This window comes from Cyclospora cayetanensis, unplaced genomic scaffold (genome assembly GCF_002999335.1).
Source record: "Cyclospora cayetanensis isolate NF1_C8 unplaced genomic scaffold, CcayRef3 CcayRef3_contig_69, whole genome shotgun sequence".
Lineage (NCBI taxonomy): Eukaryota > Apicomplexa > Conoidasida > Eucoccidiorida > Eimeriidae > Cyclospora > Cyclospora cayetanensis.
The window spans coordinates 95,140-119,026 of record NW_020312689.1 but is presented as its reverse complement, the minus strand read 5'-3'; the positions used below and the strand labels follow the sequence as shown (position 1 = coordinate 119,026).

The 23,887-nt window shown below is 57.4% G+C and overlaps 4 protein-coding genes across 4 annotated transcripts; 3 read left to right on the top strand and 1 right to left on the bottom strand.

Annotated features, from left to right (window-relative positions):
- Positions 1–1,514: 1,514 nt before the first annotated feature.
- LOC34617609 (ras-related protein Rab-4B) lies at positions 1,515–5,196 on the bottom strand. The gene is made up of 8 exons (XM_026335425.1): positions 5,182–5,196; positions 4,584–4,680; positions 4,210–4,387; positions 3,809–3,891; positions 3,474–3,545; positions 3,091–3,186; positions 2,883–2,964; positions 1,515–1,722 (listed from the first exon to the last, which is right to left on the bottom strand). The coding sequence occupies exons 1-8, from the start codon at positions 5,194–5,196 to the stop codon at positions 1,515–1,517; spliced, it is 831 nt and encodes a 276-aa protein (XP_026191210.1).
- A 1,615-nt stretch (positions 5,197–6,811) lies between these two features.
- On the top strand, positions 6,812–9,880 carry LOC34617610 (ras-related protein Rab-25). Its single transcript, XM_026335424.1, has 5 exons — positions 6,812–7,012; positions 7,135–7,356; positions 7,614–7,812; positions 9,103–9,216; positions 9,462–9,880. Exons 1-5 carry the CDS (start codon positions 6,812–6,814, stop codon positions 9,878–9,880), a joined length of 1,155 nt encoding a protein of 384 aa, XP_026191209.1.
- A 539-nt stretch (positions 9,881–10,419) lies between these two features.
- LOC34619683 (Holliday junction resolvase MOC1, chloroplastic) lies at positions 10,420–14,857 on the top strand. The gene is made up of 9 exons (XM_026335423.1): positions 10,420–10,459; positions 10,710–10,870; positions 11,159–11,578; positions 11,759–12,174; positions 12,427–12,655; positions 13,079–13,502; positions 13,791–13,919; positions 14,091–14,441; positions 14,619–14,857. Exons 1-9 carry the CDS (start codon positions 10,420–10,422, stop codon positions 14,855–14,857), a joined length of 2,409 nt encoding a protein of 802 aa, XP_026191208.1.
- A 2,330-nt stretch (positions 14,858–17,187) lies between these two features.
- Positions 17,188–23,838, top strand: LOC34619682. Its single transcript, XM_026335422.1, has 13 exons — positions 17,188–17,931; positions 17,974–18,560; positions 18,786–19,182; positions 19,351–19,649; positions 19,752–20,097; positions 20,230–20,517; positions 20,562–20,924; positions 21,117–21,288; positions 21,684–21,812; positions 22,130–22,306; positions 22,382–22,731; positions 22,916–23,596; positions 23,746–23,838. The coding sequence occupies exons 1-13, from the start codon at positions 17,188–17,190 to the stop codon at positions 23,836–23,838; spliced, it is 4,626 nt and encodes a 1,541-aa protein (XP_026191207.1).
- The last annotated feature ends 49 nt before the right edge of the window (positions 23,839–23,887 follow it).

Sequence of the window (23,887 nt, the reverse complement as noted above, 5' to 3'; positions counted from 1 at the left end):
ACTGTTACCCGGAGTGCCCGCTCGACTAGCAGTGGTGATGGGGAACAGCAGCCGAAGTAACAAGTTGCATTGCGTCGTTTGAATATACGTGTAGGGGATTGCAGTGCCGACACGCCTACAGTGATAGCCTTTTTACACCAGACTTACTCACTAGAGGCCAAGAGACAATCATTCTACACAAAGTCTCGATGGCGCTGCCACCAGCCCTTGCTGGAGAGCAATAGTACATTTTGTTACGCCGGTCGATATGAGTTACCTAAGAAGGAGCAGAGAATGGGGGAAGATCTGTCGCTTCCTTAGCGCTGGCATGCACTGGCCATGAGGATAGAAGGGTCATGTGCCTGTAGGGTAACCCTTGCTGCAAAGACCCTGCCTGAACTGCAGCAAAGCCTGAAAGCCTTCCAAGGCCTTCTGGCAAGGACGTGCGTCTAATATTAGGGACTAGTGGTGTACATGCACCGAATTCATCCGAATGAAAAGAGTATCTGTGAAATCAGTCACCTCTATTGTCTGCAAGGGTAGATGAACCTCACGGAAGGCGCTGTAAAGACAGTGCTCGTCTTTGTTCTAGTTGTGATGAAATAGTGTCTGCCTTGCAGGCTGAGCTGAAGCATGCTCTTAAGGCTGGCGTTTCTGCGATGCCGCAGCCTCATCAGGCTTCCAAGCGATGACATGCTATCATGCATGCCCAGCAGGGTCTGGATGCTTGATGTTTCCTCTGCTGGCTTGCATTTTTTTGTTCGTTTACCGATTGCTGCAGTTTTGAGGGGCAGGAGCAGACATGTGGCCAGGTGCACCCTAGGCCTTGTGGGAAACCGGGATGGTGATTTCCTGTATGATTTTGCGGCGCAGTGATCAAACGACAGCAATGCCACCTTTGTAGATAGTGGGCGAAACGCAACTACCTTTTCTGTACTCCGCGCAAAAACGCAAAGTTCACCGCCAAGTCCAGAGCTGCATCATGTAGAAGCTGCCAAGAACCACTGGCGTGCTGATTCGCCTAGTGCACTTCCAGCTTTACAATGAACTCCGCATCCATGCCACTTTTAGTTCCAGTGAAGAAAAGTGCACGCGCTGGCGCCTTGAGATCACTCTCCCTAAGTGGCCAGCCAACACCTGAATAACCAACCAAGAAAAACTGGGCAGCTTTCCTTGATGCACGATCCGGTCTTAGCGCCACTGAAGGACGTCTAGTGCCATATGTTAATCTCTAGGCTCACTCAGCCTGATGATTTCGTTTCATTCTAAAAAATGCAGAGGCCTTTCTTTCCCTGCCGACAGCCCTTGTGAAGACGTCTCATTTATGGTGCATGCACAACTCGCGTGTGATAAAAATCACCGGCCACAGTTCGCTACTTTTCCGCCCAACCGGTTACCTCCTCAACAGAACCAAGCGCAGCAAAAGGCCCCGACGACAGGCAAATACACTGTAGTGAAAGGAAAAAAGTAGATTCTGTTTCCTGTGCAGCTAGCTTGGTAGCCACTCCCACGACGAGGCTCGCTTCAGCTCCTCATCAGGATCCTTGGCAGAGCGGCCGCGAGCCGCCAACACCACACACTAGAATATCGCCGCATTCGATCCTGTCTACTGCAGGGGGATCGGCATTATGCTTACGCAAAGATATACGCGGGCACCCTCTAGCATAGTTCTGGGGTAGAGGGTCTCCGTCACTTGCTGTGCAGGCCCACTTCCAGGATTTAATGGCTGGTGGAACTGATGGCCTTCTCAATTAGACAACATTAGTGTCCCCTGAAAGCCATCGGTGCCCCCAACTCTCAACCCAATTGTTCAGCCGTTTGGAGGACTGCTTCCTGTTGGAGGGGGGGAACAGGCGAGGGAATGACAGGCATGGGTAGACCACCTTAGGGCTCTCCCCGCACTGCATTCCGATAAAAAAATCTAACGCAAGCCACACCTGTGTGCGAACTCTCCGTGATTTTCCTACAAGCTGCGGGTGCCTCATCTCTGCCTCTCCTTCGAAGCCCGTCCCGTATGCCATCAGCCAAGCCAACGCCACTTCCCACAACACTGCATACAACTCCAGTGTGTGGACAGCCACTATGCAAAGCGCCAGAAGCCTCGAACGTGAGGTGTGCACAGAAGGGCTGAACAAATTGACTAGGGATGACGGCACTACGTCACAGTGGGGTGCTGCAAAGCACGCACCAGCCAGGTCGATACCACCAAGGCTTGTTCCCTACACTTTCAGCCCCTCGCCTGCTTCTAATACGCAGGATCTGTGCTCGTTCTGGCTCTGACCGTGCAGCTTTTCGGAAGGACTCAATTAGCCAGTTAGAGTGAATCAAACCACAGATAAAATGACAAGCACGGAGAGGAGGACTAAGGGCACTTAGACACCTGAGGAAATACCGGACGCCCTAGATGCATCCTGAGAAAAAACGGTATATATACTACCGGGTTGCCGCTGCCACAGGTGCACTCTTCTGCTGCAAATGTATTTCAAGGCCCTGGTAGTGCCTTAAAGCGGCTGTCGCTGTGTGAGGGGCGGCAGCTCAGCAGGAGCACGAAGAGGATTCCGTCTTGGCTCCTTCTGCATAGGGGGATAGAGCAAAAGTCACAAAGCTGGTTTTTACCGTGGGTATACAGTTGAGAGTCTTACTGGGGAAACGAAAGAACCGCCCACATCTCTTCTTCATGAAGGATGGCGTAGGGGCATAGGCACACCAGAGGACAGATATATTCGCGTGTAGAAGCATGCGAAACACACTTGCAAGGGGCGAAGATAGGGAGCCTCTATGTATATCTACGGCATTCAGGCCCAGAGTGAGGCAGGCAAGGAGGCGGCAAATACCTATAAAAGTAAATAAATAAATAAATATATATATATTTATATATATGTAGATATTTGCCGAGAGTCTGCCCAGCAGCACAAGCCTCACCATCAGCAAGCTGAGTGCCAGTCGCCCGTAAGCCCGCCGCCATCGCATTGGCATCTATGAGGCCTGAGCAGAGACACAAGAAAAGTCGCAAAGGCCCCCTATGTGAGGCGGAAGGGTGAAGCAGCAGGGGCTGACACCCATCGTTTTTGGTTTTTCTCAAGCGACAGGGCACCCGCAAAGCTGTCGCACCATCTTCGATCTTGCTGAGAATGAGGCGCGCGACGCGAACAAAGACATCAGAGACACCCTCCCCTGTGAGTGCGCTTGTTTCCAAGAAGAGGACGTCTGAGGAGTGCCACAAGCAAAAAAGCCCAACCCCGTGCAGCAGACAGCCGGCGAAATGTGTAAGGGCAAAAGAAAAACGACACAGCTACTGTTCGGATAGGCCCTTCCCCCCCCCCGCTTCCCGCGCATTTTAAGGAGCACCACCTCATAAAGAGACAGCGCGGCAAAGTAGGCTGCGGATCCCTTGGGGAAAAGCAGAAAGAGGTTCTAGCACAGCTTGCAGAGAGGTGCTGATAGCAGGAGATAAGGGCGTCTCCAGGTAAAGGGAAATGCGGTTACAGCGATACCGTTTTCTTGTGCAAAACGCGAAGCCTCCAGGAAGGTCACAGCCCTCTTTTCCCTGACATCGATCTTGTTGCCTGGGCAAAAGCACCAAGAGCACCGGTCGATAAAGACAGCAGCAAAGGTGGCTCTCTCTGTCTCTCTCTCGCAGAGACTTGGCAGAAGGGTTGGTACGAGGAGGCACTGCCTCACGAGAGCGAAACTAGCATTGCAAGGCAGCAGAGCCTTTACGGCAGGCAGCACACACAAGAAATGAGGCGTGGGGGTGCTGGCGTGGAAAAACAGTAAGGACGAGGCAACTTGAGGCACCGAGAGGCGACATGGACGTGACGCAACGCACCAACAATGGCGATAGAGATATCCGCGCGAGCCAAAGAACGAGCATCCGCCAGCCAATTAATCAAGTGATTATACGATTCGCGACTGAGCCAACACCACATTGAGCGCAGCTCCGGCAGAATCTGCAAGAGGCGTGACATCGGGAGAGCACGCCACACAGTGCAGCGCGAGAGGGGGGAAGGGGCCTCGATCAGCAATGCCTTTTGTTGCTGCGCTGCTTGAGCAGGCAGTTGTAACTTTTCTTGTAGGAGTGCAGCAGCAGTCCTACAAGGCGCTTAACAGCGGGTGAACGCACAGACGGCAGCGGCCACTTGAGCTCCCAGCACGCCTGCGCTTCTTTTCCCTCCCCCCGCTTTCCTCTCGCCTCTCCTCAGCGGAGACACCAGGAGCGCGTTTGCTTACTTGGATATATCGTACACGAGGAGAGCTCCTGCTGCTCCCCGATAGTAGCTGCGCGTAACAGATCTGTACCTCTCCTGCCCGGCTGTATCCCAAATTTGCAGCTTGATCCTCCGTCCGCCGATGCTGATGACTTTTGAGGCAAACTCTACGCCAATAGTGTGGCTGGCACCCTTGCGGACTGCGCGCAGACGCATGCACAGACTCGCACGATGCAGTCCCCTCGGCAGCCATACTGCCGCAGCGCTGTTGCCGCTGCTGAAGGGATGTCAGAGTTGGTGTTTTAACCGGAGGAGCAAAAAGGCGCGGTGAGGCCGCATGCATGCACAAGTGCTAGCTAAGACTCATCAGTGCCCGCAGGGGTGAGGCTTCCGTACATTTGTTTTCAATGAACTGATGCAACAAACACGACTTTCCCGCCCCGGCATCTCCAATAATGATAAACTTAAAGAGGTAGTCGTGCTGCTCCTTTCCCTGCAAACGCAGCAGCAGCACAGAACACACGCGAAAGGCCAAGTGTCTTAGCGTTCTACTGCACACTGCAGGGGTGCAGCAAGAGCTCTAAGAGGCCTACGCCTCGCATAGACAGCAGGCGACCAGCGCCTGCTGTGTATGCTGCTGCTGGTGCAAGAGCTGCTATTGGCACAAAGGCACTGCGCAACAGGTGGAGGCAACATCCGGGGAAGGAGACACGGCACAGAGAGGCTGGGGTCAGCTACCGGAAGAGGAGAAGATAGTGGTGGGTGGGAACTGTGAGAAAGGCTTTATACAGCTAGGGAGGAGACAGAGAGGAAGAACAGACGACGAAAGCGGATGCAGACAGAGAGTTGGCGCAGCATGAAGGACAGACGAGGCACTACGGCACTCAAGAGCTCGAACGGAGGCAGGAGACAATGGCGGTGAGTCGCGAAGCAGGGAAAATGTGTTTTTGTGCAAGACAGCCTTCTTTCTGATAGACATTGAAACAGCGCTCACCGCAGGCGCTGCCATTGTCACTGTACAGCAGGGAGTAAGCACCTGAGAAGGAGTTTGCACACAGACACACGTAGACACGCAATACATCATCATAACGAAGCTCCCTCCTCGTGCAGTGCGAAAAAAGGCGCCGAGTGAACTCGAATTAATGGCTTGGGCCCTGACAAAAGGAGCTAGAGGCTAGCAGGAGTAGTTTCCAGCGTGCGTCGTGGTACAGCCCAAGCAGCTAATTCTTCCGTCAGCCAAGAAGAGGACTACCGCTGTGTCAGGGAAGGAGAAGGGAGTGGAAGGAAAGGGGCATGTCTGGTGCTCAAGGGCTGTTTTCACGCGCCTCCTGCTCAGCAGCAGGACACATCAATGATGCATGGCTTGCTTTTTGTGGAATCGTGCTCTTCGTATCGCTGCTGGTGCTGCGGTCGCATAAGCCTGTGACACTTCTTACTGGGTGCGCCGGAAGGAAGAAGCGTCAAGACTTCTGTTCGTTTGCTGCCATTGAAACAAAGCCTGAAGCGACCGCTGAGCGGTTCGTGCGGCGCTGCCAGCCGATGCAGAAAAAGATGTAGCGTATTTTCAGCAACTCCCGGCACGCGTAGGAATAGAGGCGCTCCGCAGTGTATGGCTATCGCAGCCACAAGAACCGAGGCTTCCCTAATATTTTTGCTTTTAATCAGTGCAGCTTATGGCAGCCGCTGTTGTTGCTAGTGAATCCAGTAATTTGGACCGGGAGGGTGGGAGGCCTGGCACGCGGCTGACGCCTTCCTAAACCACAACGCCGCATGCGAGGAATGCTACACGGCTTCAAAGCAGTTTTAACGACTGTCGTTGTTGCTGCTGCTGCTGTCATTAAAGGTACTGTAGTTGCGAACGCGCTCGAGCAGTGTCGTCCTGCTGCCTTTGCTGCTGCTGGTGTTGCACCGGCAGCGGCGGCTCGGGAGCAGCGGCAGCTGCAGCAACAACGGTGGCGGTTCTGTAGCAGCGCGGCAAGCCCTTCAAGAGGTCTGAACTGCAAATTTTCATCCTTTGTACTTCTGTTGATGATTTACTCTTGAGGATCGTGCAAGACACGCGGATACCTGCTGCTGCTGCTGCTGCCGTTGCTGCTGCTGAGGCGGCTGCGGCGACACCTGGCTGACTCGCGGTGATTCTCACACGCGTGCGTTTCCTGCAGTCTGCGTGTCCGTACACAAGGCCAGGCTGTTTCTCTTTTGCAGATTCGTGCGCCTCTAGAAAAAGCTGCGGACCAAACCATCCCTCTGGAGGCGCAGCGTTACTACAAGCACAGCAGCCCTGCCTGGGAGCAACAGCAGGAGCCGCAGCTCTGAAGTTTTCTGCTGCATTGAGCCACACGTGCGGCTGCAAAGGCAGCGACTACGACACACGGTCTCCTGCGGGAACCGACTAGGGCAGCAGATTTGCCGCGCTGCAGCGTACAAGGGGTGCTGCACGGTGCTACCCAAATTTCTCCCGCCGAAACTGCTCTTGCCTGTGTTAGGGCTGCCAAGACACCGTAGAGGCAGCAGTTGCTTCTTGAGAAGCAGTGGCAGATGCTCATGCAGTGCTGAGGGCTCTGCAGTGTCTATACAGCGGAGGTCCCTCGCGCATTGCAGCAGCAGCAGCACCCACAGCCGCCATGGCACAGCCACAACAAGGCAGTGAGGTGTACGACCACCTCTACAAGATCATTCTGGTGGGAGACGCAACCGTGGGAAAGACCCACTTGCTCTCTCGATACACCAGAGGGACGTTGCCGAAAACACCCAAAGCAACAATCGGCGTCGAGTTCGCCACGCGAACGGTTCCACTCGCCGTTGGAGGGACTGTCAAGGCACAGGTGCGACCTTTAAAGAGTGGCTGCCTTAGCGGCACAAGCTTTTGGGGTGGGGTAGTTGCAACTGTTTCTTCCTATGAGAAAACGCTAGAAGCAGTGCGCGTTCCTGCGCGGCGTTGTTGCAGATATGGGATACAGCAGGGCAGGAGCGCTACAGAAGCATCACCTCCGCTCACTACCGACGGGCAGTTGGAGCTCTCTTGGTATATGATGTAACACGCAAGAAAAGCTTTTTGAACGCCAGCAAGTGGCTGGAGGAGCTCAGACAGAATGCTGAGCCGGATATTGTGGTCATGATGGTTGGCAACAAGGTCGATCTCTGCGAGAAGGACCCTTCCCTTAGAGAGGTGACTGCTTTTATTCCCCCTCAGAATCTGTACCCATGCACAGAAGCTTCTTTCTTTCGGCGCATGACACTGCACTCCTGTGGGCAGCGAGCAAGTCTCAGCTACCTGCCGAACCCTGGAGGGTGTACTGGCACCCCTACCCAGGCAGCTAACCCTATTACAAACAGTCTGGCTAAATCTTCTGTGTGCTTGAGGGCAAAGAGAAACCTACATGGTGGTCCTTCTTGTGGTGTCGGTTCTTCTGTACCTGGGTGCAGGTGCCATATGAAGTAGCCGCTCGCTTTGCCCAAAGCAACGGCCTCTTTTTCAGCGAGGCCTCTGCTGTTACCTCTCTAAATGTGAAATTGGTGTTTGAGCATCTTCTCCAGGAGATTTACAACCAACGGGCTGAAGGGCGTGCGTCCGAAGCACCAGCATCACCTGTTTCCCTCAGGGAAGGAGGCGTCCAGCTAGCTAGTAACCCTCACTATCCCACGCAACAAACGCAGCAAGGGGGGTGCTGCAGGGGGTAATACTCGGCAGCAACAGCGCAGCTGCAGCAGCGGAAGCAGCTGCAGCTGCGCTTTGATGGGCGCTGCGTTACTCAAGATACGGGAGATCCGAAAATCTCCAAAATGGCACAAAGGGCCTACTCTCCCCCAGTCCAGAGATTGTTGCTCCTGTGGGGTCGGAGGATTCTTCCTTTCGTCCATTTGTTTTCTAAGGGCTTAGGGAACCCTACAGCAGCCCAGGCGCTGCTGCTGCTAATGCAGGTGTCTACAGAAAGTCTTACTGCTAGTTTAGGGGGGTCCTATGCTGTTGCTTACTACCCCCGTTTGCTGCTCTTCGGCAGCGAGCAACAGTGGCGGAAGCAGCTGGTCTTTTAGGCTTCCTGCTACGATCGGGGTGAACGTTCACCGTAATGGGCTGCGCTACTGTGCCAATCCAGACTATGACGCCGAGAAGCGCTTCTCACCGCACTAGCTCTAGCGGCAGTGTTTTAACGCAAGGGCAACAGGAGTGAACACGGCGCAGTCAGAGTGGACTGGTCGGTCTGCTACACCCCTATTCTGTCAGACACGGTACAGATTGAGGCTTCTGATGCTCCAATACCTCGAGTGTCACGGATGAAGACACACGGAAATACTGTGATCGTGAACTGAGGGGAACGTGGGGGAGCCCTGAGTTTTGTGAGAAGGGCAGCAGGAGTGAGCACGGCGCAGTCAGAGTGGTCTCGTGAGACTGCTACGCCTCTATTTTGTCAGACACGGTACAGGTTGAGGCTTCTGTCGCTCCAGTAGTTGATGGAGGACGGATATCGACACGGAAGTATTCTAACAATGAAGTAAGGCGAACGTTGGGGCCAATAGGCGACAGGGGCGTAGTGAGCCAAAAGGCAGTCAAAGAACGCAATCGACTGTTTCACAGGGCTGTCCAAATGCAGTGAAATGCTAGAAATTAAGTGCGAACTATACATTTTTCTATGTTTTAATAGCAAGGCAAAGCGGGGTTGTTGACGCGGACGTAGGCGCCTCATTTATGCTGGGGTGCCGGCGGAACGGATAGTGAAAAGGGACCACCGATAGCCGTATGAGCGACACAAGGTATCCGCAGAGCCTGTAATATGCGAGAAAACAGCATTCTTGCAGCGGCGGGTAGCGCGCGCAATGTCAGGTAGGTTCGGAGTCGGTGAGCGATAGGGAGACGAGACATCCACGGGGGTACCCGCGTTGGAAGTATACGAAGGCCTGAGTATAAAGACTGTAGGAATTCGTGATTTGGTGCGAATACGATACCAAGGCAAAGCGAAATTGGTTTATTTAAAAGAAGTCACAGGAAACGAAGGGCCAGACTCTGAGGCTGCAGCGAGAAGGATAGACAGCGCTCGGTGCGGAAGCACCAGGAGCTGCTGCTGCTGCTGCTCGTGCTGCCATCGCAGCAGCAGCAGCTCAGCGGATTCGGCTGGAAAAGGCCTGGTATCAGGTCGACTGTGTCTCAAGCCAGTTCCTCCTGTACGAAAAGCCATCCTTTTGCATACCCTAGCCGACAGTACCGGCTACAACAACCCCACCCTTCACTGACACCGCTCTTTATTCGTATTTTTGGTGTTCATAGACATCTCGCAGGGATTCCAAGGGCACCAGGAGGCGCTGCAACATTGATAGGTGCGCAGCAGCGCCCAGTGCCAAGTTCGAGACTTCCGGTGACGCATCGGTATCCAGGTGTCTCAGGTAGTGTGCAGAAGGCCGAGCAAGAGCAGCTGCAGCGACACCCCCACAACAAAGAGGGAGGAGCGAGCGCAGTGCGCGAAGTCACAGCCAGCTCGGGGGGAGCAGCAATTGCGGCGAGCTGTGGCTTCCAGCTTCCTGCGGCAGGCCCTATAGCCGACCGCGGCGAGTGGCGAGAGACTCACCCCCTCTCCCCAGTGTTGCTGGGGAGAGGGGCCCTCAAAGGGGGCCCCTCCTGCTTTTCTCACGCAGCCTCGCGCGCCGCGCCACCTCAGAGCAGCAGCAGTGGCGAGTGCGAGGGCGTCGACTGCATTTGAGCCGGGAGTATCAACTGCGCGCTTTGGGAATGCGGGGGATGGCGAGTTCTCGCATCGGCTTGTGCATGCATTCCTCTGTCTATTTGAGCACTTTTCTAGCAACGACGCAGCGCCACTGGCGGCGAGAGCGGCTCCAGAAGTAAAGCCCTTGGCAGCCAGCAGGCCGAAAGCAGCAGCAGCAGCAGCAGCAGCAGCAGCAGCAGCAGCTCCTAGGGGGCTGCATGCCCGTACACCTGGCGAGTTGGCGTCTCCTGGTTTTATGCAGCAGCAGCAGCGGTAGCAGCAGCAGCACAGACGCACCAGTGTGTGGATGTGACGCAGAATGCCGTGATGGGGGGCCTGTCTTACAGTGCTGTGTTGCTGCGTAGTTTTGTTTTTGTGTTGTTGCACCTGTTATTGACATCCGAGGTTCCGCGACGGCTGCAGCAGCAGCAGCAGCGGTAACAACAGCAATAACAGCAGCAACAAAAGGGGTCGCAGCCAATGGCTGCACAGCCCACAGGTACTCCGATGGTGATGGAGGAAGCGGATTCTCGCGAATGCGTGGTGGGAGTCTGCGCGTTGCCGTTCAAGAGAGAGGCGAGAGACGGAGAGCAGGAGGAAGAGCAACAGCAGCAGGAGGAGAAAGAGCAGCAGCAACAGCAGCAGCTGGAGGAGAAAGAGCAGCAGCAACAGGAGCAACAGCAGCAGGAGCAACAGCAGCAGGAGCAACCCGTGTTGCTGCTGCAGCGAGTCTCCACCAGCAGCCGCCGTCCAGAAGAGAAGGCTCCCTCTCCTGCTGCTCCTTCTTCCTCTATTCCATCGATATCTGTCATAAGTACACCGTCAGAAGCAGCAGCCTCAGCAGCAGCAGCAGCCTCAGCATCCGCCAATACTGAGGGGCCCTTGCTGCAGTGGTTCCCCGGATTTGATCTGCCCATTGGACTCAAAGGTCGTGCCATTTTGAGGCGCGTTCTTAACCAGCGGCGTTCGCTCGACACTGCGCGATGTGTGAGTGCTGCTTTTTTTCCGTTTAAGGGCTGTTTCTGAACCGTATGAAGTTGCCTATGCCCCCGCAGCTGTCCAAGCGTGTGCATGCATGCCCATCTCTCGCTTTCTGCGCTTTCTGCTGCTTCTCGCGCCACCCGCCTTTCCCACCGGAAAGAGCGGCAGTGTCTGCTGTCTGCCGTCTGCCGCCTGCTGCCTGCCGCCTGCCGCCTGCTGCTCCGCATCTGCGCATCTGCGACCACCGCGGGATGCGCCGCCACGGTGTGCTTGCTGTTTTTGCGATTTCTGCAGAAGCAGATTCTGTCGGAGCACGGGATTGTCTTAGGACGTGGGGTTCCTGGCCATACGACGAACTGGGGGGGGTTGACGGTGAAGGAGCTGCTTCACGCAGCGCATCTCCTCGGGTGCTGGCGTCAAGTGGAGGAGCTGTGTCTCTCTTTCTGTTGCAGCAACGGCTTGAAAATCGAGTGGGTGAGGGAGCTAAGGGCGAGAGGTCCCCATCAGGTGACCTTAGCCAACCTTCTGCAGATGAAAAGAAACGCTGCCGCGGAAGCTCGCAGGAAGCGGCAGCAGCAGCCTTCCGCGCCAGCAGCGGCGGCGGCTGCGTCAGCAGAAGGCGCAGCAGCGCTGGCAGCTTCTCCCGCGGAGGCTGTGGGAGGTTCGGGGGCTTTATCCGAAGACAACACCTCTTCTGTGACAGGTGCCGCTGCCGCCGCTTCCTCCTCCGCTCGAAAAGCAGCAGCTGAGGAAGCGGCAGGAGCAGAAAGCAAAGGGACCGTCGTCGGGGGGGGGCGGCGGGGAGCAGCGGCGCTGTTGAGACAGCAGACTCCTGAAATTAAGGCCAAACGGCACTATCCGAGGCTTCGGAAGGGGCGAGGAGAGCTCCAGCAGCACAAAGGGAGTGGTGGTGGCTCTGCAGCAGGAACTGCACTCGCGACAGCAGATGCCTGCTTCTCCACATCCGTCTCGACTCTCTCCTCGCCTCCCCCGGATGCGCGCTCTGCCTTCGGAGCCTCTCCTCCTGGCCCTTCGCAGAGCCAGCGACCCCCTTCTCAGCTCCAACTAGAGCAACAGAGACTCCTCCCACCTAAGACAGGGCCGGAGCAGACGGATCTGTTGGACTGCGCGTTCCGAGCGGCAGACTCCTGCGGAGCGCTTTCCTACGACGCCGCTCTGGAGCCTCTGCAGCCTCCATCCCCTCCCCCCTCGTGTTCTCCCGCAGAAGCCAGGAGCCGAGCAGCCAGCAACAAGCGCGGCAGCACCGGCAGACGGCAGCAGCAGCAGCTGCATCGCCAGCAGCCGCAGAGGTCGCTCTTTGGGCTGCAGACAGCGCCTCCTCGTTCTCCCCGCAGCAGCGCTGCTCTTGCCGCCGCTGCAGAGGGGGTGCCCATCTTCTCGCCAGATCCTTCCCTTTGGCCTCACGCCTTCGAGACTGCCAAGTGTAAAAACACCGTCGAGAGACCTCTGCTGCACGGGATCCATGCCGACCCCCCCTTCTCCCCCCAACAGTGGTATGCATGCAAGCAGCAGGAGCAACGCCAGGCAACGCTTCCCCGGAGGCTGCACCCCCCCCTATCGAGCCATGCGCCACTCCCAGAGCTGCAGTGGTGCATAGGGCACAGCCCAGCCGATCCTAGCAGCAAGCACTTGACAACAACTGGACGTACACCCAGAGCAGCAACGGCTGCGGAAGCCGTGGCTGCTGCTGCAGCGCAGCAGCTGCAGCTCGAAGACTGCTGCCTCGGTTTGCCGTATGCGTATCATCAGGAGGGTTCCAGCAGCAGCGAGGCGCCAGCAGCCGTTGCAGCCGTCGCGCCAGCAGCTGCTCCGGAGCCTGCAGCCGTGTCCGTTCCTCTCCTGTGCGAGTGGGAGCCGTCAGAAGCTGCCCACGCGCACCCCTTATTGCCTGGCGTGCATGCACAAGAGCAGAAACCGTTCGTGCATTGCCAGCCTCAGCACTGGCTGCCTCATGGCGGCAGTCTCTGCACGGGAAGGAGCCTTGCGAGCTTTGAGGACCTTGGGGTGTTGTCGTCGTCGTCGCCTCCCAAATCCGAAGTGCAAGGGAGTCTCCTTGCACAGCAGCAGCAGCAGCAGCAGCAGCAGCAGCAGCAGCAGCAGCAACAGCAGCAGCAGCAACAGCAGCAGCAGCAGCAGCATCCCCTTTCTTCCTTGCAGCCGGCACAGTCCTTGCTGACGCCATGCCAGCTGCAGCATCAAGCAGGAGGAACGCCTGATAGCACTTGCGATGTGAGTGCTTCCTCTTGGGGGGGGGGGGTATACTGGCCTCCTCCGTGTGGTCGTTCCCCCAACGGCAGCAGCACGAGCGCCTTCTTGGGAAGACATGCAGGAGCCACTTCTCCAGCGCCCTCTGCGAGGCGAGCAGCAGCAGCTCGACATGCCCCTGCTGGCTTCCGCAAAAGACTGCGGAGCAGGTCAGGAGCAGTTTCGGCTGCTGCAGCCGCCGAGCAGCAAGAGCAGCAAGCCCTCCCCCTGGAGATCCCTTCTCTGCAGCAGCTCCTGGCGAGCAGCAGCAGCGACAGTTGCAGTTGCTGCAGTGCCAGCAGTGGAGAGGAGGAGACGCCGCAGTATCCGTCGCATGCGGTGCCTTCCGAAGGCGCCGTCCTCAACTTCGCTGGCAAGCAGCCGCCCCTGCTGCACCAGCCTCTCCAGCCTTCGCAGCAGCAGCTCCATCGGCTTGGCGCCTCCTCGTCTCCAGAATCCGCCCCCCTTTCGTCCACTTCCCTCCGTCTGACAAAGGAGCCATCGCCTGTGGCGCTCGTGGCAACCCCTCCGCATGCAGGCCCCCCTCAGGATGCCTTCCCCGTGAGCGCAACTAGCCTGTACACTCCACCAGCCTTCGCTGCAGCAGCAGCGGCAGCAAGAGGAGGCAGTCTGGCAGCTCCAGCAGAGGGGCATGCGTCAGGAGGCCTCCCTTACGACGGCTGGTGGAGTGGCATGGTAACGCCGCTGCTGCTCTCTCCAGGCAACACGCCCCTTAGAAACATCGCGTGGGGGCACCCAGACGCAGCCGAGACTTTGTGTGGACAAGAAGGCTTCCAGCGGCAGCAGCCTTTGGCTTTTCCCTTGCAGCAGCAACAAGAGGAGGCATCCAGGGGGCGTCTCCGCGTCGTCCACGTGCATGCCACCACGTCAGAGGAGTGGAGACTCCCCAGCAGCAGCAGTCCTCTTCCCCTCCCCAATGGTAATAGCCCCTTCTCCGCAGCAGATGCTGCTGCTGCTGCTGCTGCTGCTGGAGTAGCGGTCTCCTCAGCGGATGCTGCGTCAGACGTTCGGACGGCGTGCTGCTACGCTCCCGAGGTGTCGAATATCCAAGGTTCAGCTGCGTCATGCCTGCAGCAGCAGAACCAGCTCCTGCAGCAGCAGCAGCTGCTGCCGCAGCGGCAACTCTTGCAGCCACGACAAAAACGCAGGCTCAAAGGCAGTGCGGCTCACCAGCAGCTGCACTGCCAGAAGCGCATCCGACACGACAGCGGCAAAAGCAGGAGAATCAACAGTCAGCTGCAGCAGCAGCCGCTGCTGCTGCAGCACGGAATGCCGCAGCTTTTCGCTGCAGGCCAGCAGCAGACGCCGCAGCACATGCAGCAGCAGCGCGCGCCTCCGGAGAAGCCTCAACAGCTCCAGTGCGGCTTTCTGCACCCGCAAGCCAGTGCTGCTCTCCACCAAGCAGCAGCAGGAGGAGGCGTAGTAGGCTGCGGCAGAGGCAGCCGTTTGATGCTCCAGCAAATGGGAGGGATTCCACAGCATGAACACGAGGCCTTCCCAGCTACAGCAGCTGCAGCTTGCTCACCAGAGGCGTACGAGGCAGCGGCAGCAGCCCGAATGCTCTACCACGCCACGCCTTGGCATTTAGACACTCAAGGTACAGCAGCAGCTGCTGCGCAAGCTGCTGCTGCATGCGAGGCCAGTGGCGACACGCGCGATGCGGCTGGGGTGGATCTCCCCAAGCCTCCACAGGGAGCACCTAGATAGTACCCTTAAAAGGGTTCTTAGGGCAACAGGTACCTCGGGAATTACACGAGTACTCGAAGGGAGTGAACTGCCAGCCAGGATCAGCGGCAGCCCTTCATTGCACCAGCGGGAGGAGCTGTAGCAGGCTCCTGTGAGTGGCCTTGCCTTTGTATTTGATAGGTCATCACCTGCTTTTCTCCTCGATGCCGCTTAATTGGATCGCCACGTAGAGCCGGTAAACGGGCTTCCCCTTGGGGGACTATTTAGAGGTCTTTTTAGCCCCCTTGGGCTCCCCTGAAAGGGGTAAGGCAACAGTCGAGCTCCAGCAGAGGGCATCACCAGCCCACCAATGCCACGCCTCGCGCACTGTTGCCGACAGACTGACACGGGACGGCGCTGCTGAAAAGGCGCCTCCTCTGCCCTTCTATGTATTTGTACGAAGCGAAAAAGAGGGTGCACGCTACAGGATCTCTGGGTGGGAGTGTCACAATAAACAGGCCTCGACACATACACACACACACACATACACACAAACACACACATACACACAAACACACACATACACACACATACAAACACATGGAGAGGATATGTATTCGCGTAACTATACACTACACCATATGCAGTTATATATATACCACATATGTAGCTACGTAGAAAAAATATTTCAAGGGAGGCCCGAGTGAAAATGGAGTGAAGCGGCGTAAATTGATACTTCGTGGAGTAGGGACATGTTGCCGATCCACAAGGATCACACTATTCGTAGCCTTGGGCTTTTTTCTGAAGTTTCCATGAGGGCACACTCAATAATCGCAGTGCGTGTCAGCCAGGAAAGCTTCTTCTCCCCACGAGGTCAACTTAAGCCAGACTGCCTGCCCCGATCGTTTGGGAGGGGCCGGTGCAGCTTAGCCGGATAATCGGTATTTGTCGGAAAGAGGGTGCGCTCCAGTGATCTGAGGCCATGTGGGGACAGTGTAGTTCTTTCTTTGTTCAGGTAACGTTGATGGAATAGAAAAAGCGAGCTCAATTGCTGAATATGGTGCCATGGCATCGCATGTCCACATAGTCCAGAAAGGCCTGATCTCTGCAACCGTGCAGGCGAGCGCAACAAGGTCCCCAGTTAGGGAAGAGAAACCCTTCGGAGTACTACGAAGGAACGTGGATATTTTGTATCTTAGAATTCAATGGCATGCAGCTGGTAACGCGCCGGTGCAATGCAGTTAAAGAGTTACCCAGAACATCATCCCCCAGACTCCCTTGATCCCTGGGGCTGCTGTTGGTGCTCGGCTGTGCAATCCAGGATTCGCCGCTTCTACAACACATGCAGCGAAGGCTGGCGCATTCAAAAAAAAAGATCTTTGAAAAAACCAATTTCAATGTTTGCGGCAGGTGTTCGCGCCGCAACGATTTCTCTTTGCGTCGCTGAGCTCACTTCCCAGGGTCACCTGGGTGCGGGGCGTTCAGTCCCCCTAGAGGCCGTTTAGGCAAAGCGAGATCTCCTCTTTCCTGTCCTTTTCCCTTGTCAGAAACTTGGATCTTTCAGCTGGAATCGGCCAGCGCGTTGCTTATATAGAGGACGCTTTTTGTCTCATGCGAAGGAGGTCACCCGACGCTGAGGCCAAGGGTAGCGGCTCAGCGGGGGTTGCCTCAGGTGGTTACGCAGTTGCAGCTTTTCGGGGTGCTGCGACTCTCTGCTGACTAGACCTGCAGCAACAGAGTCATTTCTTTGCTGCGCCCTTCATTTGGCCTCTTCTCCCCTCCTAGGTCTCCCCTGTGCATCCACGAAGGCTCCCCCCAGGTTCCAGCCTGCGCCTCGAGTTTGACCGCCCTCTTCACGAGCCTCGAGGATGGCTATACGACGCAGAATTTGGAGTTCTCCGGATCCCCCCGGCTCTTCGGGAAAACCCTCGGAAGCGGAAGGCTCAGCGCTCCCAGAGGCCCCCCAAGATGTACACGTTCCCGGATCTCCTGACGGCTCACACTCCGCGTCTGTTCCTCCATTGCTGCCTGCGCTTAAACGGGGTAGCTCCGTGGGGGATCACGGAGGGTCTTGGCTGCTCCCCCTTCACGTGCGTCACAGGGCGAGCTTCTGCTGCTGGGGGTCCAGATGCTGCACCGGTTGCTACATTGGCTGCAGCGTAGGGGTGCCTCCGCGAAGATGCCCTGACGCGCTTGCTTACCTCTCTGCGTTTGAGCTGCATGTGCATGTGTGTGTGCAGCAGGCAGTAGCTGCTGCAGAGGGCCTTCCTACACCAGCAGGGTCGCCTACGGGGCCCCTTCTGGGGCGGCTACCAGCGCTACCGGAAGGAGACGGTTCTAAGGCCTTGTATTATGGCGTACTGCCGGCGACTATGGACGCCTTAGGAAGCTCCTCACGAGCAGGGGTGGAGGGGGGGGGGCAGCAACAGAGTTTCCTTCGCGTGTCCAAGCGGCTCAGGCGCGGTGCTGGTGATACTGCGGCTGCTGCAGCGGATCCCCATACCAGCCCTCGTCGCTTTCCCCGTGTCTTGGGTCGTACGGGCAAGAGTCAGCGTGCAGCAGCAACGCCAGGCCTTCCCCCAGGCAACACGGCAGCTGCTGGCGCAAACAGCGCGCATACAGCTGCAGTGGAAGGCGCCGCTGTGGCTCTGGAGGAGGCGGCCCCTCAAACAACCGCGAAAGCCGTTGCTGCTCCCGACGCACAGCGAGCCAGTAAGACTCAGCCTCTCGTGAAGGCCACCCAAGGCGTCAGACACCCGGTGCAGTCAGAGATGGAGGCAGCAGCAGCGTCGGGAGCTGAGCCGCAGCAGGATTCTCGCTTCTCCCGAAGGGCAGTTGCGAGTGGAGGGCCATGCGGTGAAAGGGGCCCTAGGGGGCCCCCCCAGAATTCAGGGGATCTGGAGAGTCCTGACTCCTCCCCAGCTGCCAATCTACACTATAACCCCTCCGCTTCAACAAAAACCTCATGGCACACTATCTTCAGGTCCATCTTCCCTTCTCGGAAAAGTGCGTCCAAACAGCACCAATATCTGCAACAGCAGCAGCGAGAGCAGCAGCAGGAGCAGCAGCAGGAGCTGGAGCATCAGCTGGAGCAGAACCAGCAGGAGCAGCACCAGCAGGAGCAGCACACAGCGGACGCAGCTGATTTGCATGAGGAGTCGTGCAGAGCCATGCTGAGTGACTCCAAACACCCACCTTCAGGCCCTCCAGAGCCTGTGTTTGAAGGAAACGCGGCAAGCCCCTGTGGGCGTACATCAGAAGAAGCGCTAGCGGCAGCTTGCTGCCACAACAGCAGCGACAGCTGCCGCTTATGTGAAGGCGTTCCTGCGCGTGAGATCGACGCAGCCGGCAATATCGAAAAGCTTCACAGCCCCATGGGCTCTGCCACATCCACAAGGCGGTTTCGAAGATTCCATAAACACTCCGAAGAGTCGCCAAAAAAAGATGCAGGACTTGTTCATCAAAGCCAAGAGCCGCCGCAATACAGATGTCAACAGAACGCTTCTTCTCCGGCCGATACGCAGCCAAACGATGCCCATGAGCCGCCTGCACGATCAACGCAGGACCTCGAGCAGCAGCAGCAGCAAGAGCAACAGCACTCCAAGCCATCCAGTAGTGAGCGGAGGCGCCTCCCTACGGAGTCAGCCTCCTTTGTCGCGCTGTCCACTAGCAGCAACAGCACGTCGAGCAAGCAGAGAGAGACGGGGAGCCAAAGGCCACGGGAGAAGACGCAAGCCGAGGCTCAGCGACAGGATGTGCGGGGTGTCACCAGGGTCCTACGCCTTCCCGCGAAGCCCTTTAACCACCATCACCACCATCACCACCATCGTTCCCCCCGCCAGCAGCCACAGCACCACGCACAGAAGCAGCGAGAGCCGCAGCAGCAGAGGCTCTCGCGCTTCACAGACGATGCAAACGGCCTGCGGGAGAGCCGCTCGAGGCACTCCTTGACCCAGCCTTGCACAAACAGCCTTCTATGGGAAGAAGCCACGATTAGACATCCTGAGCAGCACCCACGGTATGGTGGCAAAGAAGCTAGCACGCTACTGCCCGAGGCTTCTCCTCCTTTTCTGCCTTACGGACACCCAGAGCACGAAGCGCCACAAAATGGCGAGCCGCATGAGCACCAGCCCAAGCAGACGCAACAAGACTGGAGACCTCCAGAAAGTCAGCAGCAGCCAGTGCACTCTCCTCGAATCTCTATGCTGGAAAGACAAGTGTGTCTCGTGAAACGCCATCGAACGTGTCACGAGCAGCGCCGCGACCAGGCCCAGCAACCGCAGCAGGTGCGGGAAAAGCAACAGAGGACAAGCCGCCGAATTTCGGGAGAGCAAGAGAAGCCCTTTGCAGAGGCCTTAGCACGAGATGCTCCGCCTTTCACGGACGACCTCTGTCTCTCCTTGCCGCAGCGCCAGCTGTTGCCCTCCCCCCCGCAGGAGCACCACCCCTTCCCGGAAGAACGCCAAAAGCAGCAAGCCCACCATCAGCCCCCCTCCAAGGCAACGAAGCAGCCGCAAGAAGAGCTGCAGCAGCAGCTAGTGCAAGAGCAGCAGCAGCAACAACAGCACCTGGATCCGCAGCAGGAGCCCGACCAACAACGAGAGCTGGGCAAGCTGAAGCTCCTGCCGGCAGTTGGACAGAGCAGTCGCTCTGTGACGCTGCATGGCAGCACGCATTCCTCCCCGCGCATGTCGCTCATAGAGCGGCAGTCCCAGCTTATCGCTCGACAAAAGCAAGAGCAAAAGCAGCGACAGCTGAATAAACCACATCCGAGCTGCCAAGGGAGCCAAAGCGGCAGTCCAAGAACCTCCCGTCCTCTCCTGCCCGCCTTCCCGCGAGAGCTGCAGCAGCGGCTAAAGCCGCACGGCGGCCAGACAGTGCAGCAGAGGCAGCAGCAGCAGCAGGAGCAACAGAGGCAGCAGCAGCAACAACAACAGCAACAGAGGCAGCAGCAACTCAGAGGTCCATCTACCCTTCCGGGGTCGCCGTCGCAGGATCGTGTGTCTCTCATAGAGCGACAAGCATTCCTGTTGCAACGGCAGAAGGAGGAGCGGCAAGCTCAGCAACAGCGCAAGCGGGAGCAACACCTGTTGCAGCAACAAAAGCAGTTTCTACAGCAGATCCAGCATCGACATGCACTGCAGCAATACGCGTTGCGCAGGCGCAGCAACTCCTACCTCGTGCTCGCCCAAACCTCGGCAGCAGCCATTAAAAGGGCAAGTGAGGCAGGTGCTGCGGCAATCAGAGCAGCAAAGGATGCTGCTGCCGCATCGCATAATTTTGCCCAGCATCACCAGCAACAGCAGCAACAACGCGAACAGCAGGAGCCGGAAGAGCAGCAGCAGCCACCACCAACACAGGGGACGAATATTAATGCCGTGAAAGAAGGGGAAACTTCTACACCCCACGAGGAGCTGGGTGCTCTTCTTCTCCCCAGTAGCAACAGTACCATTAGTGCCAAAGCAGTGCTCGCGACAGCAGCCTCGGCCTCAAACAAAGACCCCGCAGCTTTTGCCCACCAGGATGTCACAGCTGAGGGCATCGTTGGAGTGCGCACCGCCACATATCCAGGAGCTGCACTTGCAGACGAGGATACATACCGCACTCCAGTCCTCAGCACCTCCTCTACTCCCGAAGAAAACTGCAGGTTGGACCCAACACGCAGTGACAGTTCTCCGGCGCTGATAGCTACAGAGTCACAGGTGATCCGGCACACACTCTTACCGCAGCAGCAGAACGCACAAAGCCCGAGAGGAGAAGTCTCAATGACGCAGCAGCAGCACGAGCAACAGAACAAGCTCAGCATTGTCGAACTGCACTGCGGGCAGCAACACCCCTCTCAGGGGAAATCGCTGCAACAGAGCTACCACGACGGACAGGCAAGGCAGTGGCATCAGCAGCAGCAAGGCTCCTCGGCGGGGGCAGCTTTTGCCGCGAGGAAGGCAGCATATACTTCGGAAAGCGTCGAAGCAGTTGCAGAAGCTACCCCGACGATGGCGGCACACACTTCACTGGCTGCTGCTGCTCCGACAAAAGTGCAGCAACAAGGCGCCAAGCTGCACACCGCAACTGCCAACGGTTAGCAGGCATCGCCACTGCACCTTCACACGCAAGACTCAACCCGCGCGCAATGCATTCTTCCGAAGGTACATGATTACCACCTGTGGTGTGTGGTGCTGCAGGAGCTGCACCTTCATCGGCCTCCCCGGTGACCTCCGCTACTGACCAGTCGAATGGCTCAAGAGGGCCACCCATCAAGCGTGAGAACCGCCTTTCTCTGCAAAAACTCCCAGCCGTGTAGCCGCACAGAAGGTGGCAATGGCAGCTACAGACACACAACAGATACAGCACCGTCAGCAGAAGATTGAGCGCAAACTCCTACCTGCAGGGGTTCTCTCGTGGAGTGCATAGAAATCCCCGTGCTGCGCAAAGACTTGTGGACTCCGGGGGTTATTCTCGGTGGACAGGTGATCGCAGCCTCTAGGCCCTTAAATTTACTTCTAGGCGCTTGCTTTTGTTTTCTGATGTGCAGCAAAGCGACCGATTTCTGCACGGCTGATGCGGTTTCACCTTCCGAATGGCAGAGGTCACAGTCCTCGCGGCCCCTGGCACTTTGTGAGTAATTCCTCTGTAGCGAGCCTCCCCCGTTCTTCCGGCTTCCCCGTGTCTTGCTGCCTTTTTGACGCCTTTGTGCTCAAGCACGTAAGATTGCTGCGCTTTCTCGTTTGAAAGGTCTTGTGCTGTCTGTTGCGGCAGTGCGTGCAGCAGCAGCAGAAACAACGACAGCAACAACAGCAGCAACAGCAGCCACAGCCACAGCATCGTCACATGCTTCCGCTGTCTCCTGCCAGAATTTTTCGTCCACCAGCGACACCGCATTCAGCAGCAGCAGCAGTGCAAACCGTAGACACAAGCGGTGCATCGTATTCCAGCGAAAAGCCTGCCCTCGAGCTTGCAGACTCTGCTGGATCCGTAAGGGTGGTGCCTGTTGAGGATAGCCAGCAGGCCAGTCGAACACTGCGCATGTTTTGCAGGCAGCAGGGCATTTCCCTGGAGACAGAGCGGCAGGTGCAGCAGGGACCACCGCTAGAGCAGCAGCAGCAACGCAAGGCTCGGTGTCATCTTCAGTCGCAGAAGCCATGGCACCCACAGTGTAGGATTTCTACAGCAGCGCTCCTCGAAGGCGAATGCGCAACAGAAGACACCCCCTGGGAGCCCTCCCTGCCAACCTCCATCTTTGAGGAGGACGAGGCACTTTTGCTGACAGACGCGTCTATCCAAAACCAGCGGCAGCTGCTCTTTCCCCCAGCTCAGAGACAGCAGCGCCAAATGGAGTTGCAGAAGACATCGAAAAAGCAGCTGCTCACTCCAGAGGGGCAGGTGCAGAAAACGCTGCGGGAGCCACAACAGGGGAGGCAACACCATCTTTTACCATCACCCAGGTTTCGCCCTCCCCAAAGGCACTTGCTCCAGCAGAAACAACAGCAGATTGCGGAAGAGCAACGGCCCATGCAATCCAGCGGCACGAGCCAGTCGCTGCCACTCCATGAACCTGCAAACCCTCAGCAGCTTCGGCAACAGCCAGCAGACCAGAGCCTAGAGCAGCCTCATTTGCAAGAGGAGCAGTGGTGCTCACCCCTGCAGCAGGAAGAGGGGACACCCTGCAGGACGGCTGCTGCAGCCCCCCTCCCAGTGTCCGCTCAAACCGGCTCGAGTGTAGCGACACCTCAGAAAAAGCCCCCACGGGATCGGCTCAAGCACCATCTGCAGCTAAAGAAGGCGCATCGCAGCTCAGCGGCTTCTTCCCCTCCATCGCTCTGGCTACCCAGCCGTCGCGTTCTTGGCAAACTGCAGCAGCTCCAACCACCTCCACCTCCACTGCTGCTGCTGCCACAGCTGGAAACAAAAGCGCAGGGGCAGCTGCATGACGCTTCTACCTCCTGCTGCAGCTGCAGGACTGTGGAGATGGGCTTGCAGGTGGGGTTTGCGTCTCAGCGGCAGGCTTCTGGGGGACGCAGCGACTGCAGCAGCTTGGCATACCACTCCCCCCACTCCGCCGTATGTACGGGGGTGTCTACGCCAACACCCCCGCCTCAACAGCACAGCTCTGGCCGCTTGAGACCCCTTTCCCAGAGGGGTCGCTGCTGCCAGCGAAACGAAGGGCGAAGGCGGCAGCAGAGGCAGCAGCGGCACGATGCGAGCAAGGTGAAGCAGTTGTGGGTAGCCGAGCAGCAGCAGCGGCAGCATGCATCCCTCTTGCAGCAGCAGGTGAGACAGCTGCACCGGCAGGTGCGACGACTGCTGCGGCAGCACGAGGGGGAGCAGCAGCTTTTGCTGCAGCAGATGCAAGGAGGGAAAGAGCAGGAACAACGCCTGGAAGGGCTTAGAGTGCAACAGGAGCAGCTGCTGCAGCAGTTGCTCGTTCAGGATGCAAACGTGAGGGTGGCCCTGCAAACGCTGCAGTATCTACAGGCGGAAGCGGTAGAAAGTCGCGTTCCAAGGCAGCAAGACATCGCTATGGCACCGCGCAAGCAACGGCAGATGCTGCAGCAGCTCACGTCGCAACTGTGGAAGGAGCAGCAGCTACTGCAACGGAGTCGCGAGGCATATGAGCACGAGTTGCTGAAGCTGCGGCTGGAAGCTCATCTGCCGAGGCAGAAGCACACTTTAGGGCACCAGCACACCCAAGAAGGAGCTGGGATGCAGCAGAGACTAAGACGTTTGCTGCAGAGTATCGGGCTTTTGGGGGGTGCTGAGGAGACACCTGCAGCAGCAACAACAGCAGCAACAACAGCAGCACCAACAGCAGCACCAACAGCAGCAACAATAGCAGCAACAATAGCCACTGAATCAGCAGCCACTGGATCGGCATCCACCGTAGCAGAAGCGCAAGTCCAAGCGCTGCAGTCTAGGGCTTTCCGCTGGCAGAGCTTTGTGCGACAGCAACAAGCGCGTCAGTCGAAGCAGCAGGAAGAGGTGTGGCACCAGATGCACGGGCAGAGACTGCACCATCCAGAATTTAGCACTGTTGCTTGAGGATCACCTGAGCTTGCAAAGAGTCGAGGTCTCCGC

Coding starts and splice junctions, on each gene's coding strand:
- LOC34617609 (XM_026335425.1), bottom strand. Junction 3,892..4,209: donor CTCGTGTACGATATATCCAA/GTAAGCAAACGC, acceptor GTGTTGGCTCAG/TCGCGAATCGTATAATCACT. Junction 3,187..3,473: donor GCGTTTTGCACAAGAAAACG/GTATCGCTGTAA, acceptor GGCACTCCTCAG/ACGTCCTCTTCTTGGAAACA.
- LOC34617610 (XM_026335424.1), top strand. CDS start 6,812: ATGGCACAGCCACAACAAGGCAGTGAGGTGTACGACCACCTCTACAAG. Junction 7,357..7,613: donor AGGACCCTTCCCTTAGAGAG/GTGACTGCTTTT, acceptor ACCTGGGTGCAG/GTGCCATATGAAGTAGCCGC. Junction 7,813..9,102: donor AGGAGGCGTCCAGCTAGCTA/GTAACCCTCACT, acceptor TAAAGACTGTAG/GAATTCGTGATTTGGTGCGA.
- LOC34619683 (XM_026335423.1), top strand. CDS start 10,420: ATGCGTGGTGGGAGTCTGCGCGTTGCCGTTCAAGAGAGAG. Junction 10,871..11,158: donor CGCTCGACACTGCGCGATGT/GTGAGTGCTGCT, acceptor CGATTTCTGCAG/AAGCAGATTCTGTCGGAGCA. Junction 14,442..14,618: donor GCCGCAGCTTTTCGCTGCAG/GCCAGCAGCAGA, acceptor AGCAAATGGGAG/GGATTCCACAGCATGAACAC.
- LOC34619682 (XM_026335422.1), top strand. CDS start 17,188: ATGGACGCCTTAGGAAGCTCCTCACGAGCAGGGGTGGAGGGGGGGGGG. Junction 20,098..20,229: donor CTGCCGCATCGCATAATTTT/GCCCAGCATCAC, acceptor CCCCACGAGGAG/CTGGGTGCTCTTCTTCTCCC. Junction 20,518..20,561: donor TGATAGCTACAGAGTCACAG/GTGATCCGGCAC, acceptor GAACGCACAAAG/CCCGAGAGGAGAAGTCTCAA.